We start from the raw sequence: 18,868 nt of genomic DNA, 5'->3' as shown, positions 1-18,868 counted from the left end.
ACCTAACAAGGTATATGTCCAAGAAAAGAGTGGAAAAATTCAGAGTACTGTCAGAGTAGGATTCAGCTCACCAAACCCTCCCCCCGATCTACAGAAGAACACAACAGTTGAGCTTGGAAGGGACCTTTGGAGATTGCAGTCCGACCCCCTGCTCAAGCAGGGTCAGCTACCACTGAAAACAAGCAGATTGCTTCCTCCTCTGTCTTCACATGAGTTCTTTCCAACAGAAAAATAGTTTCCACAGCTGTTGGTCCACAAAACCTCTGCAGAAATCCAAGGTCACGGAGCAAGTCAGTATTTAATCACTAGGAGAGCCTACTCCAGCGATTACGAACCACAAAGAGCTATCTAAGTGCCAAAGTGTTCAGGCACAGGATATTCCTGGGATCACTTTCTACCCTATAGTGGCAAATAAAGAACCCTGACAAACTTAAGTGATAGGCTGGCTCTCAGACAATCCTGTAATCAATAGCCTTCATAACATAACTCTGAAATGAGGCAAAGGTAAAGATACAATACAGCTGTGTTGTATTCTTTTCTGTACAGGCCACATTTCAGAACTGTGCTGAACACTAAGGAGACGGAGAAATGGTTAGATAACACTCTTCTCCTGACTCTCCTGGTGTAGGGTCCTGCCAGAACGCAGAAGAAATTTGGATATGAAAATGTCTGAACCTACATCAGCGTTTAAATTTAGTAATTGGTGTTCCTCTGTACCGGTTCAGGCTAGGACCCTCTGAACAAGCGGGGCAGCACATCTAGTAGCAACATAGCGTGAGCTCTGGTGCAAGGAGGTAAATGACGGACACGTGTGCTCTGACAACTTCCAAAGCTCGTTCCTGCTTGGGCCCAGCACCCGGGCTACTCCAGCCCACAGGCTGTGGTTCTGCTTTCATACCTGACAGCAAAGACTCTGCCTACCACAAGGGCATGCAGAGCCAGTTCATTGCTGGGTTTCTTGAGGTTATTCATACTTGTGAACTTTGTGAACTTGGCCTTCTCCATCACCAGCGCTACCGCAGCTGCCACCAGAAAAAGGGTAGCAGTTAGACCTCTTCCTTGCTGTATCCTTCTTGTTTGTTCAGGATATTTCTCTGTTTCCTTTCTAGGCATATATAAACTTTGCTTTTTACATCTTAATATTAGCACTTCCATTATGGACTCTCACAGCTTACTTTGTAAACCAGGACAAGCCACTTCCCTGGATGCATTTAAGAACAGCAAATATCTCCATTCCCCAAAACCTCACTTGACAGTATTCCCAAGGGACCCCACTGTATGCGAGTTCAGAACAGAGCAATAAACCGTAATAATTTACAGTACGAAAATGTACCTCAAGGCATTCTGGGTGATTGGCAGCAAACAGCTTCCATTCTTCCAGAGAATAATGCTTGTGAATTGCAGTGAACATTGCATGCTAGCAAAAATAAGAAAACTGATATTAATGTCCAAGTTAGTCACCCTTCCCTCAGCTGTGGCATAACAGAATATCAGAAATTCCCATTTTAAGTATAGGGTCATCTTGCTTGAAAGAAACAGTAACAGTGAAAAATGGTGAGTAAGGGACCAGGCAACTCCAAATGGCTCTTCAAAGGTAGCTTGGCATAATTAGAGAACCTTTCAGGACCAGGTTTCTGACATTTTTTAATAGAGTTGTGGTCAATATTTTGCATGTGTTTATGCACTGCAAGAGATTAAGGTGAGTCTTAAGGCTAGAGGCTTATTACCCAGAGAGTCCTGACTGCTGCAGCTTTATCCAGTAACTAACACTTTCAAAACCCTTCTCAGCTAACAATATTTTTCTGGAATAGAACACAATATACACATGAAAAACTAAGCTCTAGAGGTTAGTGAGCTCTAGCTCACCTGAGGCTGAGCTAGGTCCAAGGTGCGAACTTCCCAGTAAACATCCCCACTAAAATTCTAAAATCTGGATCCCTCTCTCTGGGTAACTGTATTGCTGTTAAAGCACAGCTGCTTTGATGTGAAACCTTCTTGTTCTGCATTTTATAACTCCTCACGCTGTGTTCTTCAATAATCATAGCTAAAAATGAATGAGGCTGTTCACTGTCACCCACTCGGTTCCCAACCATTGCCAAAATGAGAATCAAGACTTACTTTAGCCATAACCACGGCCATTTCAAATGTCCCCACAGTGTCCATGTTTGCCACTATAATGGGAATTCCCGTGTACGTCTGCTTGGAGTTGCGGAAGGTGAAGGTACGCGTGAGGTCAACCTGCAATGGATAGGCACACATTCTTTTCAGTAATTGATTGTAACATAACAAAAGTTTTGCCATTAACTTCAGTGCCAGCAGGTTTGGACACTGATTCTTAATTTTCCTCGAGCTTCCCAGTCCTCCTCCTTTCATTCCACTACTGCTTCACTAAATTTCATTTACTTGTTTTGTTACAACTTCTGTCCTACAAATAACAAAAAAAATACATATATGGAATACTGTTTTCTGTGTTAGAGAGCTCTTGCTGAAGAAAAAGAGGATCAAAATTAAAACAAAACAAAACCAACCAACCAAAAAAACACAAGGCAGAGGGGTTTGTTAGAGACAGATAAGGAAAGGAAAGAAAGGACAATGGGAACTGTGGATGATTTTATACAGAAGTAACATCAGCTGTTTGGGTGGCTGCCTGAGAAATGAGAGGTGAAATCCTAACTCCACAGAAGTCGGAGCTGGAACTCTGCTTGATTCCAGGGCATAGAGGGATTCGTCCCATTCTTTAATGTAAATGACAATATAATAATTCAAAATCAAGCTCTTACTTTTGGATATGGCTGCCAGCTACTTTTGCCAAACAATACAAACAATCATACCCTGGCTTATTAAACCAAAAGGCAGCTAGTTTCTAAGTTAATTTCTTACAACTGTGTGAGCCTTTGTCTTCAAAGTTATTTCTTCTTCAGCATCCTCAAACGACTATGATAACATCAGGCATTTTGTTCATATGCAAGAGGTAATATCAAAGCTGCATCAGTTCCCACTGGTCTACTTAGCATCTCACAAAAGGAAAAAGAAATCTAAGAAATGTGCAACAGTAAGGTATTAGTTTAGTCTCTGAAATAACACAGTGAAAATGAAGGCTCTTTCATAGTTTTGATTGTTCCTCACTTCCTTAACCCAGGAACACTCAGAAACCTGGACTGAACTGAAATCCATCACCAGAAAAGAAACAATATAAACAATATATGACTGATTATATATTCACAGCATATTTTGAGCTTTGTCGTATTGCAGGCCACATTCTGACTGATTAATATGGTGATATTTTTATTACTGATTTGAGAGAAACGAATCAGTGCCTCAGCAACCTATTACAAAACAGATTTTCACTTTGTATAAGCTCATAAGGGAAGGGTCACTTCAGAGGACAGTCCAAGATAAATCTTAATGGAGACTTGCCTTTCTTCCCATTCACTATCAGAGAAGCCCACTTCTCCATCCATCAGCGATGACATAACATTCTTATGGCAATTTCAGCTGCAGTTAGTGAGGAAGGCATTTCATATATTTCATTCACTTTTTAAAAAATAATGTAACTATTAACTAGAAACAAGGGGAGAAAAGTATCATGCAAACAGTCCTACAGAGACAATAGCACCAGAACAATCACCTTACATTAATACAGAGGAAAAAGTCCCTTTCACAGACCTGAAGATGAAAAGTATGCTTAAGAATGAGGCAAGATGCAAAGCTACACAGGAAACACAAGGCCATTACTCTCAGTGATTCTCACTTCCACCTACTATAACTTTTCATATATGACTTCCTTTAACCAACCAGCTAGATGGATCTCATGCAATTATCCACACAAATGATAATACTGTGCAGGCAGGCATCTGTGTGGGATAATTGCAGGGCTTCCACTAATGAGGCTTTTGTTGTACAAGAGCAGGAGAAATGCCACACAGGGATGGAGACATTTATGCGGTGCCCTAATTCTCCACACAGCCAGTACCAGATGTCTGGGATGGGAAAATAAAAACCAAGGCAAGTTTTGAAAGACTCTTTCCTTAGCCTACCTTCCCAGGCCCCAAGAATCTGGTGTTCAGGCACCTTCGAAGCCAAAGTTCTTCTCCAACCCACTGTGCTAAATAGCCACTCACGGACAAAGAACTTGCCCAGTATTTTTGAGTACATTCATACATTTAGCCTCTCTGATATTCTATAGCAATGTTTTCCAAAACTGAATTATACATTACATAAAAAGTGTAACCTTTGCCTCCTAACTATATTCAGTGTTTCCTGTCTAGTTTTGTGAGAAACTATCAGCAACCAGTTCTGTTTCACCTTGTCCATTCCGCTGTTCACTTCATGGACTTCTGGTATATTGCCCACAGCTGCTGCTTCTCCATACTGGATAGCCCTAGATTTTTTTCTTCCCCCATGTTGAAACCAGTCAATACTGCTGATCACCCTTGCTGCTATTCTCTCTAGCTATTCTGGTATTCTATAGCTATTATGATATTCTTGTGAAGGGACCATCAGAGCTGTGTACTCAAGATGAACATACCAAGTATTGCTTAGTTCCTCTAGTAGCATTTTTGACCTCCTCTTTGCCTTTTTGAATGCTGCTGATGCTTTCAGAGATTCACAACTCCAAGATCTCTTTTCTGAGTGGCAACAGCTAATTTATAGCTTATTGTTCTATGCATTAGGAAAAAATAACTTCAGACTCTAGGATTGCTCACCATCATTCAACAACAGTACGTGTTCCTTCAGAAGAAAAATAAATAAGTAAATTAACTCCTACCCAGACCTTCGAAAAGTACTGAGACATTGACTATTCTGTTAAAGCTTCCTGGACTCATTTAAATTTGCAAATTTAAATTAATGACTAGGAGACTAATGAACTAATGACTCTTGTCTGGTGAACTTAAATGGGACAGCTTGCAGAGGCTAAGTCCAAGGGTATATGAGTACCGAGCTGCCACTGACAGACAAGGCTGTACCCATACAGTCTCCCACTCCAATTATTGCTTTAATCAATTTTAGACTTGAATTCAAATTTTAAGATTTCTGGTATCTCTCCAAAAAAGCAGTGATGGAAAATGAAGACAGTGCACAGAACTGCAATCAAGTATCATCATAGCAGACCCAGAAGAAGAGCTGCAAACACCCCAAATTGCCTAAGAAGCTGACTGAATTCCAGCTACTGCACAAAAAGCTAGCCTTGTGCAAAATGAGGCATTCACACCAAAAAAGCAAGTTGCTTGCTGATAAAAGCTTCAAAGCAGCAGCTTGCTGGGTAACAGGCACTGTAGTATGCTGCCTCTGTTCCTCTGCCAGCACTATTTATTTATATTCTTGTTTTGAGGCAGACTGGGGCTGTCCATTTTCAGATCTGGCTCTCACTGTTTATCCCTGTTGCTACAGCCTCAGTGATGGTGTTCCATTTCTTAACCTTCATCAGTTTTCACTGACCCCCCCTCATGACACGCACTTTTTCTCATCTGAAATGCTTTTAACAGCTCATCGCAGCCACCCGCCACAACCCTGCCGTACCAGCTCACATTCCCCCTATCATTTTCCCTTCCCGGCAGCCCTTCTTTCCACAGCCTGCGCGCCGCTAAATATACAAAGCGCTGCGCTGGAAGGAGCCATGTGTCACTCGGTGGAGCACAGCTCCACCTGTTTGCCAGGCCAGCAAACAGGTGACTTTTTATTAAAGAGGGGACGGAGGTGCTGAAAGCAAACGGCCAGAAAGGGCCTACAAGCCTGATACAAGTAACCGCACATGAGGATGAGTTACTCAGCCTGGACGCTGTTCCTTGTAATTTAAAAGGGACTTGGGACTGACCTGAGGTTACATTTCTGTTGAGAGGGTCTCCCTAATCTTACACTTTCACAAGGGTAAGAAAATTTGTTGCCCGCCAGCACGGCCACCCCTGCTTCCCATCCCAGTCTTCTCTTTCCACCCCACCTGATTTGTCTCAGCCTCTCTTACGACTCCGCTTCCCCTGCAGAAAAGCTTAATCCCCCTTCCATCCTGCAGCACAAGGCACAACCCTCATTAGTCAAACTAAATCCTTCCTTAAGCTTGGGGTTACATGAGGTAAACGAGATGGCACTTTTGCGCCTGAGGCGGCCATTTTTTTGTGGAGGCGATCCCCACTGCATTTTTGGGGTCCTTCCTGACCTCTGCTGAGAAGGAGCCGCAGGGGTACCCGGCTATCAGCCACAAGAGCCTGCAGGGACATGGAGTCCTACCCGGGCTAGCAGCAGCAACAGGGGCATGCAGCCCTGAGCCTTGTGAGGGAGAAATCCACCTCACCACCCCAGGCTGGGAACCCTAGCCAGGGGCAGGCAAAGCCACGGGAGGTTCTCCTGCCCATCCTCACTGGTTGCTTGCTTGTTTTGCTGTTAAAAAGGAAAAGGGCTGCCGCTTAACCTGCCACAGCACTGCGGGGCCGCTACCCAGCCCCGCGGGGCTCCCCCCCGGCCCCCGCATAGGCACCTGTCGGCAGCAAGCAGCGCCCCCAGCACCCCCACCCCTACCCCTTTTCTTCCCTTTTTTCCCTCTTTTTCTGCAAAAGAGCGGGTCACGGCGGCGTGGCCCCACAACTCCGGCCCCCTCCTGCCCGGAGCGGCGGCACCCACCCGCAACCATCACCCTCCCGGCACGCAAAGGGCGTTTCGAGCGGGGAGGGCACTGCGACGTTACACCGGGGGATAAAAATAAAGCGGGGAGGGAAAGGAGGAAGGAGGGTTAGAGGGAAGTCAGGGGGCTGAGAGCGGGAGGGAAAGCACGCCGGGTTCAGGAGCCCCCACCTCTGATCTGCTTTTGAGGCTGCTTCTTTTGGGTCTGAGCAGGACGTCTTTAAAGTCCAGCTTGAGGTCTGCGTCCACCCGGGGCATCTTGCTTGGGGGTCAGGCTGCGGCAGCCCCAGCTCTCCTGCCGGCTCGGCACAGCACGGCTCGGCTCGGCTGGGCTGGGCTGCACCGCGCCGCCTGCAGAGCCGCGGCGGCCAAAGCCTGAGGGCCGCGCACGGAGCCTATTTATAGGGCGCTTTATTAGGAGCGCAGCCGGCCGCCCCTTGCCCCTGCTTCTCCGCCGGGCTGGGCGCTGGCCGCGTGTGCGGCGATGGGGACGGGGACGGGGACGCGGTGTCCGCCTGCAGCCGCCCGTGCAGGGTGAGGCGCGGCGCGGGCACCGCCGGCGGCTTAAGGGCAAAGCAAGGGCAGAGCAAATGGCGCCTCCGTGTGCCCGAGCGGCGTACAGCCGGCCGTGGGGGAGCCCGCCGAGGGGCTGTGCCGACATTTTGTTTCCCCTCCCCTTATCCGACACCCGGGGGACGGTTGCGGACCTGTGGCCGCCGCCTCGCCCGGCCCGGGGGCGGCCTTGAGGGGGCTGCGGCCATGTGGGGTGGTGGCGCTCCCCCAGTGTTTTTGGGGCACAAAGTTTGCCTCTACACCTTACAAAGGGGCGGCCTTTGGTCTGCCTGGGTGGTGATGGGAGTCAGGGTTTTCCAGTGTGCTCCCCGTGCTCTGAACCCCAGCTCGCCCTTGGCCCTGCTGTCGTCTGGTGAAGGGGAGCATGGCCCGCTCCAGGAGCCCCCCAAGCTGGTCCCGAATGTGGCAAAGCACTAATGCCTGTTTTCTGTGTTAAAAACCAAAAACATGCAGCTGGCTGGTCACAGGAGAGCAGTCACACTGCCAGCCACCTGGAGCTGCCTCTGCATGTTAATTTCTTATTTTAGTACACGTACAGGAAGCTTCTTTTGCTCCCCGTAACACAGAGAAGCCTGATCTGTGACTTTATATGATTGTTTTCAACACGACAGGAGGTTGCAAAACCCCCGTAGCAACAGAATCTGGCATGCTGGGTCCGGTCCACATCAACTGGCTCAGGGATTGATATGAGGGTACCATATGAGAGGACTTCCACGGGATCTTTGAGCCTTAAAGTCTATTTAATTACGAAGTCAGTTGGTAGTTAGATTTGGGCTTATTTGCAAGAGACGTGCTTGCTAAGAGCACTATCAGTGACTGGAAACTGAAGCAGGGGAAGATCGTTGCTGGCTTCCCTTCCTCAGCCGCACTGCAAGATGAGGTAGTGCTTTCTTCTTTATCTAAAAGTTGCACATGTCCAGTCAACACCCTGCCTCCAGCAAAGCTCTTTTACACCTCTGTGCCCCAGTATCCCAGATAATTTAATAAGACTGAGCACAAGGCCCAGGCTTTACATAGTAGACAGACATTGCTTGCTGTTCTGAATGTCTGGGTTTAGAGGCCTTGAATTAGTCTTCTAAGAAGCCTTGAAGCTTCACAACTCCCCAAGATGCTGCATGAGAGGCTGGCATTGTGGCTGCTTCCCACGGAAATGTGCGGGTGAAACAGGACCCTTTACAATCAGTCTCATCAGTTTAACAAAGGCTGTTCACTTGGTGATTTCTCCACAGTGTTCAGCAATATAGCAGCTAATAAAATGTATCTTTTAGACAGATACCACATCTCCCACCATTTACACATAGAATCACAGAATGGTTTGGATTGGAAGGGACCTTAAAGACCATCCAGTTCCAACTTCTCATGAGACCAGGTTGCCCAAAGCCCCATCCAACCTGGCCTTGAACACTTCCAGGGTTGGGGCATCCACAGCTTCTCTGGGCAACCTGTTCCAGTGCCTCACCACCCTTATAGTTTCTTCCAAATATCTAATCTAAATGTATCCTCTTTTAGTTTAAAGCCATTACCCCTTGTCCTATCACTACCCTCCCTGACAGAGTGTCCCTCCCCAGCTTTCCTGTAGGCCCCCTTTAGCTACTGGAAGATTGTTATAAGGTCTCCCTGGAGTCTTCTCTTCTCCAGGCTGAACAACCCCAACTCCCTCAGCCTGTCTTCATGGCCCTCCTCTGGACTCATTCTAACAGGTCCATGTCCTTCTTGTGCTGGGGGCCCAGAGCTGAACACAGGACTCCAGGTAGGGTCTCATGAGTGCACAATGAACACCTTGCACCTTCCTCGCCCTGCTGGCCACACTTCTTTTGATGCAGCCCAGGATATGGCTGGCTTTCTGGGCTACAAGTGCACCTTGCTGGCTCATGTTGAGCTTCTCATCAAACAATGGTGTTATAGGCTCATCAGCCTATATTTCTAGTTGGGATTGCCCTGACCCAGGTGCAGGACCTTGCACTTGACCTTGTTGAACTTCATGAGGTTTGCAGAGGCCCACCTCTCAAGCCTGTCCAGGTTCCTCTGGATGGTATCCCTTCCCTCCAGCATGTTGACTGCATCACACAGCTTGGTGTCATCAGCAAACTTGCTGAGGGTGCACTCAATCCCATTGTCCATGTCACTGACAACGATAAATAGTGCCGGTCCCAATACTGACCCCTGAGGAATGCCATTCATTACTAGTCTCCACCTGGACATTGAGCCATTGACCACAACTCTTCGAGTGCAACCATCCAACCAATTCCTTATGCACGGAGTGGTCCATCCATCAAATCTACGTCACTCCAATCTAGAGCCAAAGATATCATGCAGAACAAGTGTCAAATGCTTTGCACAAGTCCAAGTAGATGATGTTAGTTGCTCTTCCCTTACTGACCAATGCTGTAACCCCATTGTAGAAGGCCACCAGATTTGTCACGCATGATCAGCCCTTAGTGAAGCCATGTTGTCTGTCACCAGTCGCCTCCTTATTTTCCATGTGCTTTAGCATAGTTTCCGGGAGGATCTGCTCCATGATCTTGCCAGGCACAGAGGTGAGACTGACTAGCCTGTAGTTCCCTGGGACTTCCTTTTATTAATGATAAGAATGGGTCTTGTGAAAGTGGCACACATGTAGTAGAGCACTGAAAATGGAGAAAACACAAATGCTTTCTTTGTCCCTGCCTGCCACCATGTCTTCACACCTCATGGCAGGCATGGGATGCTAAGAAGTGAGAAAGAAGCCACTGGACACACAAAAGGTCAGCACTGTCATGGGGAGTAGGAGTTGGAATTAGCAGGAGCAGTGATACTTGTAAACCCCAGAAAATCCAAGCCTGATGCTGTGTCTCATTTCAGCTATTTTCATTTCAATTTCCCCTCACAGAACTTGCCATGCTATTTTTTGTAGATTACAGTATCTACTAATATGCAGTATTTTCCCCATGTGCACATGCCAACAGACTAGTCTGGTTTCTCAGATCAGCTCTGATCTTGGAAATTTACAAAGTTTGAAATGCACCACTTTCTTATTTGAAAATATATTTTCTGCAATTAAAACTATGTTTTTTGCTGAACCGTCTCTGTCTTTTTCAGTGTCCTTTCTGAAGTCTAGACACCAGAAGGGACATGATCAGTAGTCAAGTTAATTTCAAAAGAAGAAATGATATATGTCTCTTTATATGTCTTTGCTATTCCTCTTTATATCTGCAGTGATCCCATGTTAGCTCTTTGTGCTTGGAAGATAAAGCTGTTCAGCCAGGTTGTATGCAGTTCCGGTATTTATACTGGAAGTATAAATGAGCTACTACTGATGTCAGAGATTAGCATATGTAAATTATTCCAATTACTTTCCTTCAGAGCTGTTCTTTTCTCTACTGGGTTGTTTTACATTTATGCCTAAAAACAGATGGAACAATGAACTCTGAAGACAATGCCGGTGTAACTTCTTAGGTCTTCTGACCGTTTCCTAAATGTGGTGTTTTAGAAGAGGGAGGAGTGAGCATAATACCATGTTTCAAGAGGAAATGCCTATCTGACTTCAGCCTATGATTACCTACAAGTTATTTTTATCCTTGTGATTTTCATGCTGTTACTGTAATTGTAAATGCTGTTGTGTTTCATAATAGAAATGAGTTCACAAACGGGGTCTAGTGACAAAGCACACAGAAGAGGCCGAGGTACTCATTGGCTTCTTCACCTTGGTCTTCCCTGGAAAGACTTGCCTTCAGGAATACCAGGCCTCTGAGACTCACGGGAAAGTTAGCAACAATGAAGACTTACCCTCAGCAGAGCAGAATCGAGTCAGGGAATATTTAAACAGGTTGCGCATATGCAAGTTGATGGAGTCTGATGGGATGCACTCAAGTGCTGGGGGAGCTGGCCAATGCCACTGTGAGACCATTCTAGATTATCTTTGAAAGATCATGGTGTTCAGTGGACAGAGGTTCCTGAGGGCTGTAAAAAGCAAATGGCACTCCTCTCTTCAAGAAGAGCAAGAAGGAGGATGGGGAGGAACAACAGACCAGGCAGCCTCACCTCAGTGCCTAGAAAAGTGGTGGAGCAAATAATCCTGGAAAACATTTCCAAACCTATAAAGGACAAGAAGGTGACTGGAAGTAGTTGGCATGAATTTGCGAAGACGAAATCATGCTCAGCTAATATAATTGCCTTCTATGATGAAATTACTTATTTGGTGGATGAGGGGTGAGCAATGGATGTTGTTTATTTTGACTTTAGCAAGGCTTTTGATAGACTCCCATAACATCTTTAGCAACAAACGGATGAAGTGCAGTCTAGATAAAATGACAATGAAGTAGACTGAAAACTGAGTGAACTTCTAGGCTCCAAGGGTTGTGCTCAGTGACATGCAGTCCAGCTGGAGGTCAGTCTCTCACTTGTGGTGTACCGGGTTATTTGTATATGGCATTAAAAACACCCCTTTTTATCCGTGCTCAGCTTTCTTCTTATTTAAATAAGAGTAACTTCCTCACCACCCCCTTGGTAATGAAACAGCCATTCAGCGATAACCTTAAGGAATGAGGTTGTCATTATTTGTCAAAGGAAACCCATAGCTTGATTGTCACAGCTGACGCACAGCTAACACAACTGAAGCACATGCTGACTTCTTTGCTGTGGTTCCCAGTAAAATGCCATAGCCTCATACAGCTCCATACAACCAGCCTGTGACGGCATGCTTATTTATGGACTGTGGTGAGCAGTAGTGAAAGCATTGCTCAGCTGGCAAGTGCTCCCACAAACTGTGCCACAACTTCCCAACAAAATCCCACATCTGGAAAGAGCAACATGCTGCAGGATGTGTGATGAGGGTGCTTCACTGTTAAGGAGAGTTAGTATGTTTGGGAAATTTAAATCACCTTTATTTTTCTGTTTGAATTTGGGTCTTGGCTACATTGAAAAGCATTTGCCAACAGATGGATTGAGAGACCTAACTCAGCAAACCCTGCAAATGCAAGCAGAAGATTTCTTTTGGATGTGGAGATAAGGGACTTTCTCTGAACTATCACTAGTATTACAGCATCTACACCGTGCCTTTTGCTGGCCTTGATAGTCACCAGAACTGGGAGGAGTGGGGCTGACACCCCTGACCTACATAGCTGTGCCAAGCAGACTTCAGCCACATGCATGAGGATCACTTGTTATAAAGAGAAGAGACTCATGCCATAGGCTTTTTCATTAAAATCAAAGGTCTTAAGGTAGACTACTAATCAGGATCTAAGCCCCAGGCCCAAGCTGAATTCAGTAGAACAACTTCTCATTCAAGGTAGAATTTGCTTCTGAGTAAATGACAGTATCCATACCTTTTGATTTCAACAGGTTTAAAATGCTAATTATAAGTAATCAGATCAATTAATAATTAATGAGACTCTGACCTTCCGTGGCATATGAAATACAATTAGAGTCTGTCTATATTTATAAATAGAACGGACCAAGCCCATTTTCTGTCTTTGCAAGGCCAAGGACAGAGCATAGCTTGCTTGTAGCATCTGTTTATCAGATGCCACATGCGAGCTTCAAGGGGTTTCACTCCTACAGCATATTGGAAGCAGTCTGATGCTATTCCCTGAACTGTGCTCAGACTACCTGGCAGAGTGCTGGCTGGCCTGCTTGTCCAAAGGAGCATGATATTAATTAAAGAGTATGGGCCACGGCATGGTGAAGCTTATGGCCGTGCACCAGTCCAGTTTGGTGTATTAAAGGGCATTAGTGTTATGAAAAAGGTCTGTGGATTTTATATAAGTGGGACAAAACCTGTTGTATACTATCCACTGTGAGTTGATTATATCTGCAGATCACATCCAGCTCCTGTGTACTGTAAAAGAAAGTGAGATTCTTTCTATGGAAATTTTAAGCCATCTCCCAGGATGGAAGAGGGATTATGTTGTTGCATCAGAGCTCTGCATAGGGAGCCAGCCCAGTAGTGCCTACTGACAGAACGAGGCACAAACTGAAATGCACAAAATACCATCTAAGAAAACGCTTTTGATGCCCGTGCTGGGGGTAGAACACTGACAGAGTTTGCCCAGAGAGGTTGTGGAGTCTCTGTCATTGGAGACGTTCAAAACCCAACTGGACATGGTCCTGGACAACCTGCCTTAGCTGAACCTGCCTGGACTAGATGACCTTGAGTGGCCCCTGCTGACCTTTGCCACTTTGTGATTCTGTGGCTCTGTACATTACTTTGCCATTACAGAGTATCTTCTGTTATGAGATCTCAAGAGGCTTTAAATATTCTTGTAATTATATTCTTCATTTGTTGGTCATAACCATCGTTAAAGCTCTGTTTCATAAGAGAAAGGCAAGGAAAGACAAATTGAATAATAAAGTAAGATCACATGCAAGTTACACTTCTGAACTGTGATTATCATCTCGCATTGCCCTTGTAGCAGTAAAACTACTAGCTGCAGTGGAGTTGTCCCTACTTAATACCACTACGGGGTGAAATAAGCCGTGGAGTATACTCTTCAGGGACAAGTGGCACAATGCTGTAGCCTACCTACATGGGTTTGGCATTTATAGCAAGCTGACTTCAGACAGCAAATACTAACTCCCATTAGTATCATTAGGATTAGACCCTATGTATTCTTATTCCTTACAGCTCTGAGAATGTTCCTTGGTGTGACATTCATAGCTCTCCAGGCTCCTTTTGGGAAAGGCGGGCACTTATAAGGCCTCTCCTATATTTTCCTCCCCCAGACTCTTGCTTTGGGCCTGGGCCTCACGTGTGTCCATGTGTTTGCATCTGCTGTCCTCTAAAATTATTTGACAGCCTGGCTATGTGGCCTCCCCATCTCAGACCAGAGGGATGGAGGTCTTTTTGTCTGGGCTGGACCTAAGCTAACTTACCAGGATTTTCTAAAAGTTACTAAACCGTGTTCTCTGTAAGAGGCCAAGCAAGTTAAGTTAGATAGCAAAAATACCTCAGTAAATAACAAATTACATTTTCAAAGTGAATAAAAGTAGTAGTGTACAACTTCAAGAAGCATTTGGGCTGAGAAGAACTTGTCAAACATGAATTTTGAGTGTTGCCTGCATAGCAGCTGATTTCTTCTTGTTAGCAAATCACTTACTGTCATGACAGTGCACGCGAATTTCACTGCGACAAGCTGGACTCTCCTGGGTCTGGCAATCCCCCTTTCTCCCAATGTCTGCATTCAAACTTGAATGTAAGCTTGCTACTGAACTTCATCCATCATTATTAGCCTGGAACCTCCTAAGAACCCACTGTTAATTCAACCTGCTTGTGCAAGGAGAAGATAACACTGGATTCAAGCAGTACTTTTGTGCAAATGCTTTTGTCTCACAAGCAGTTGATTTTACAGTATGTACTAGAGAAGTCAGAGCAGAGCTGGGGCAGCACAAATACTAGCATTGCTGTTTGCCTTTTAACTTTATTTTTATTTTTATTTTTTGATTGGTTTGTTTTGGCTTGGGCTGTTTTTCGTTTGTTTGTTTGTTTGTTTTTTTGTGTGTGTTTTAATTTTTACTGTATCTGTATCACCCTGCTGCTCCCCTTATGTTTTCTATTTCTTGTGGAACTGGTGAGCTCTAGGTTTATCCCTGAGTCTGTGCTACTCAGGATCGAGGTGGTTAACACAGATATTGTTGTGCATTGAAAAGTAAAAATAGTTCTCTTATGCTTGTCACCATTGATTTGGTCAGCCCCTCGGGAGCAAGGCAGACTGAGGTCCTGAAAGTCCATTTCCTGCTTATCAGGAAGGGTCAGGACATTGTCTGTTTTAACCCTGGTAATTGTTTTCTTTGGTCTGGTGCCCAAAGCCTGTTTGAATAAGCACACTGTTGTTGCTATATGAGATAAATGAAAGGCACATCGTTAATAAAAAGGCATTGTATAGCCAAATGGTATTTTCTTTATTTTCTGGGCTTTTCTTGATGTTCCTCTGTTGGGTGGAAATCTTGCTAAAAATTCTGAACAGAAAAAAATGTTTCTAAACTGTGAACATCTGGTAATGCCTAGCTCTTGATCCCAGTTTAATCTTTATTTAAAGAAAATCTTTGAAACTTTGCTGCCCAACTGCACCATCTACAGGCAAAAAAACCCCACATTGTTGATAGTCTTACATTGTGTTTGTTCTGTATTAAGCACTTTCTTTTAATCACTGCAAATAATAAATAAAAGTAGATTTTTCCAGTTTTAATCTGAACTAGTTGTGAGGGTTGTTTTGTGTCTTTTGAACTCCACATTACATTTCCCACAACTTTAAATGCCTTGTACGCTTGGCCAGGGAGTTTTACTTCTGCAGAACACAAAGTAATTTGCCTCTTATCATGGGAAAATAGAAAAGCTGGCTGGATTGGACCTATGCTGCACTTTAAGAGTTTAGGGTGATGTAGATAAAAGCTGCATTCATCAGCCGTCACATGCTGTTTTATTAACACACCTACACAGGGATTATGTTAAACATCAACTATGCTGTCATCGCTGTGCCTTTCTTACCCATAGTTCCTCGCTGACTAATGTTAAAGATATTCTTAAAGTGACCTAGAAAACGCTGCCTCTCTCTCCCACAGCAAATTAAACCTTGCTAAATATTCTGCTATATCACTATGATAAAACGGGAAGGGAAAATTTAATGCACAAGCTTGAAAAAAATACGCACTGGTTTTGCAAGGCTGTTTAAAAAGTGAAGATTATTCGCATGTCAGGCCACACTAGATGCACGTCTGTAGCTGTTGGCTTGTATCTAACACACTGATGGGTGTCTATGATATTTCAGTAAACGCATAGGACAACCGTGTCCTGAAACCCATGGATCAAATCTTGTCGATTGCCCTCCTCCTTTTTAGGAAGAGTGCAGGTCCTCTTTAGCTTTTTTTTTTTTTTTTTTTTTTTTCCTGTGAACAAATATGTTTAAAAATCTATTCCCCGGTGGTAAACGGTAATGAAATAGAGTCCTTAAAAGCGGTAGATAGTTATACACATTCTGTCAAGAAAATACAAATAAATGTGAATAATTATGTTCTTGTAAGAGAACAAGGGGCTAAATTCAAGATCACTTCTTTGCTTGGATTTTATTTAGTCTTGTGCACAATACATTTTCTGGAAAGCTCTGTGGAACAAAAACCTGATTTGTCCCAGAGGGTATGCAGCACCCAGAGCCAGTAAGGCACTCATCCTGATTACAATCTTTTTGCATTAACATAATGAAGACTTCTGGAATACACTGCATCTTGTCAGTCTGTTACCCCACATCCTTGCCCAGCAAATTGTCTGTTACTTTGCATATTGATTTTTGCCCACCTGTCTCTCCCTTTGTCCCAAGCTGCCATGAAGCAGTGCTGTTTCTTGAAGTTAAAAGAGTTGGCATGTTTCACACCATCGTCCCTATTTCAGCAAAGGCAGAAGTCACTTCCATATGTGGTTTGCGGAGTGCTTTGGGATCCTTCAGGATGAAAGGTGTGATATAAATATAAGATACCATTCATTCCATTTTTTCCTCGGCACACACAGTGCTAATAGGTTTTGCTTTCATCTGGAGCTCCCCTGACTAAATTGTCAAACATCTCAGTAATACCATGAACGTTTGCTTCAGGCATACTCATAATCACCGTTCTGTTAGCTCCTCCTTACAAAAGGATGGCTATTCTCCAGGCACACAATCGACTCTCCTACTACCAAATGCCTCTTTATTCTTACCCTCCTCAATAGCTTCTCTTACAATTTCCCTTGAGTTTCCTTGCTTCAGTGTAATCCTCTGGCGCTCATTCAGCTCCCATTTCCCATTTGCCATGTCAGTTCACCTGCAGCACATTGTAAAGTCTGTGCTGATCCCGTATCCCGAGTGAAAAGGACCAGTGTAAGGGTATTTCTTTGGACTTCTGAGTCCTGTGCTTGTCTTTCTTCCTTCCACTGTGCTCGGATGGCAAAAGCTCTTCCTCTTTAGGCAGAGTGCTGTGAGGAGAGCAATAATCAGCTTCTCCAGGCTACCTAAGCAGCAGCTCATTCTCTTCGCAGAAAGAAGGGAAGAAGCAAAACACAATTGCTTTTCTGAGCCTTCTGCCTGGCTCTGTGGGAAAGGGAATAATTAGCCTCATTAAGCTGTGGGGCCAGCAGCCACTTGCCTTCCCTGCAGTCCCCTCGCTTGACCCCACTGCATTAGCGCCAGACTAAGAGCAGCGTAGCAGGCGAGTGGCTGCCAGCTCTGCCCATCTCGCTGCTCCCTGCTCCTTCTGCCAGGCTGCTGCTGTGGCACCCACCCCGGGCTGCACCACTGGCCCTTCGAGGGTGCAAATGGTGAGTGCAGAACGTGGGTGAGGGGAGCATTTCCTCACACTCCCCCTTTTTCACTCCTCATTATTGTAGCTCAGTTATTTTTGCTCCCATGTTTCTGCAGCTTCTTGCATTCAGCTACAAGCTACTTCTCTACTTTTCACCCTGACACGCTGCTGTCGTGTGGTAGTATATCGCTCGCCAGAGCAAGAGCTTGTTGAGAAAATCAGTGAGCTGCAATGTCCCTTTGGGGCCTTGCAAACAAGTTTTGTGAATTTTGGTAAAGGAGATATGGGGGGCTACACTATTGTGTGAGGAAAAGGATAGAAATAAATAAAGGTCTGTAAACATTTGATTTCCTGATCATTGAAGTGGACCCACTCTTGAACCATTGAGTCTGGTGCCAAATTTGGTGAAAAGACATCTTTCTTTACTCCTGATTACTTTCCTAAGCCTTCATTTGGGCAATGGAATAGCAGACTTGTATATTCTATGGAACTGTCTGCCTTACCTTACTTACCCAAGAACAAACTGGGACTAAGCCCATAGAATCCATTGGTGGTGTCATCATGTAAAACTCAGATGCATAAGGCAAAAGAAGTCCGTGTATTTTCTTTTCCCATAACTCAGAACAGAGCTGAGAAATGCAAACCATTTTGATATTTAAAAAGCATTTAATATTTAGTCAGAACAGAAGTGTGGCATGTGAAGAACATGGGCATATATCTGAACTGAGCCTTGGGAAACATTAATAATGAATTATGCTGATAAAGAACAGCTGTATTCTTACAACAGAAACTGTGGGGACAAATAATTAATTTCCTTTCATCAATTTTCCAATTCTTTCCTGGCAAAAAGTCCAGAAATGCTTAGACTACAGATCTAATTGTCATGACAACAGTGGCTGTATGAAGAGATCGTATCAGTTATTGGGTCATCAGATGTTATTAGAAAAGTTAACTTCTATTTCTGCAACGTTAAGCACCCCCCACACCTCCCAGTCTCCTTTTTTTAGTTGGCTACTACCAGGAAGACTGGGGAAAAGACTGTGATAAAATGTTGGTGATAATTTTCGTATTTAATAGAGAGGAGCTGGAGTTTGTTTCTGAATCTCAGCTGAGCAGTGCTGCACACAGCTGTGAGTCAAAAGGGGGGAACAAGGGTACAATGTGAATTCCCTCCTGAATAACAATAATATGGAGGGCTCAGGGTAGGGAAAATACTGTGACACACACGATGCTCGGCTGCCCCTAGGTCCCAATGAACCAACTCACGTTACGGCCCCTCCCTGGAGGGGCCTTGCTGCTGACTTTGCCCAGCGGTGGCCCATGAGAGCACTGCAGGATGCGATGGGATATGCGGTGGTGGGCTTGGCATCCAAGGAAAGTTTTAGAAACTTTCCAGTGTGTCCATGCTGCAGGTGGAGCCTTCTTCCCTTATGTGCCT

The 18,868-nt window shown here is 44.8% G+C and overlaps 2 protein-coding genes across 2 annotated transcripts in view; one reads left to right on the top strand and one right to left on the bottom strand.

Moving 5' to 3' along the window:
* GMPR (guanosine monophosphate reductase) overlaps positions 1-7,086 on the bottom strand; it is a 40,293-nt gene extending 33,207 nt beyond the window's left edge. Inside the window, exons 1-3 of the mRNA XM_013190288.3 lie at positions 6,787-7,086; positions 2,119-2,238; positions 1,334-1,417 (exon numbers count right to left, since the gene is read on the bottom strand). Of these exons, the coding sequence (XP_013045742.1) occupies positions 1,334-1,417; positions 2,119-2,238; positions 6,787-6,873 (291 nt within the window). The 5' untranslated portion in view covers positions 6,874-7,086. The remainder of the gene's footprint in view (positions 1-1,333; positions 1,418-2,118; positions 2,239-6,786) is intronic.
* ATXN1 (ataxin 1) overlaps positions 1-18,868 on the top strand; it is a 295,425-nt gene that overhangs the window by 252,772 nt on the left and 23,785 nt on the right. The window lies entirely within an intron of this gene.

Source organism: Anser cygnoides, chromosome 2, assembly GCF_040182565.1.
Source record: "Anser cygnoides isolate HZ-2024a breed goose chromosome 2, Taihu_goose_T2T_genome, whole genome shotgun sequence".
In the NCBI taxonomy this organism is placed as follows: domain Eukaryota; kingdom Metazoa; phylum Chordata; class Aves; order Anseriformes; family Anatidae; genus Anser; species Anser cygnoides.
This window is presented reverse-complemented; position numbering and strand designations above follow the sequence as displayed.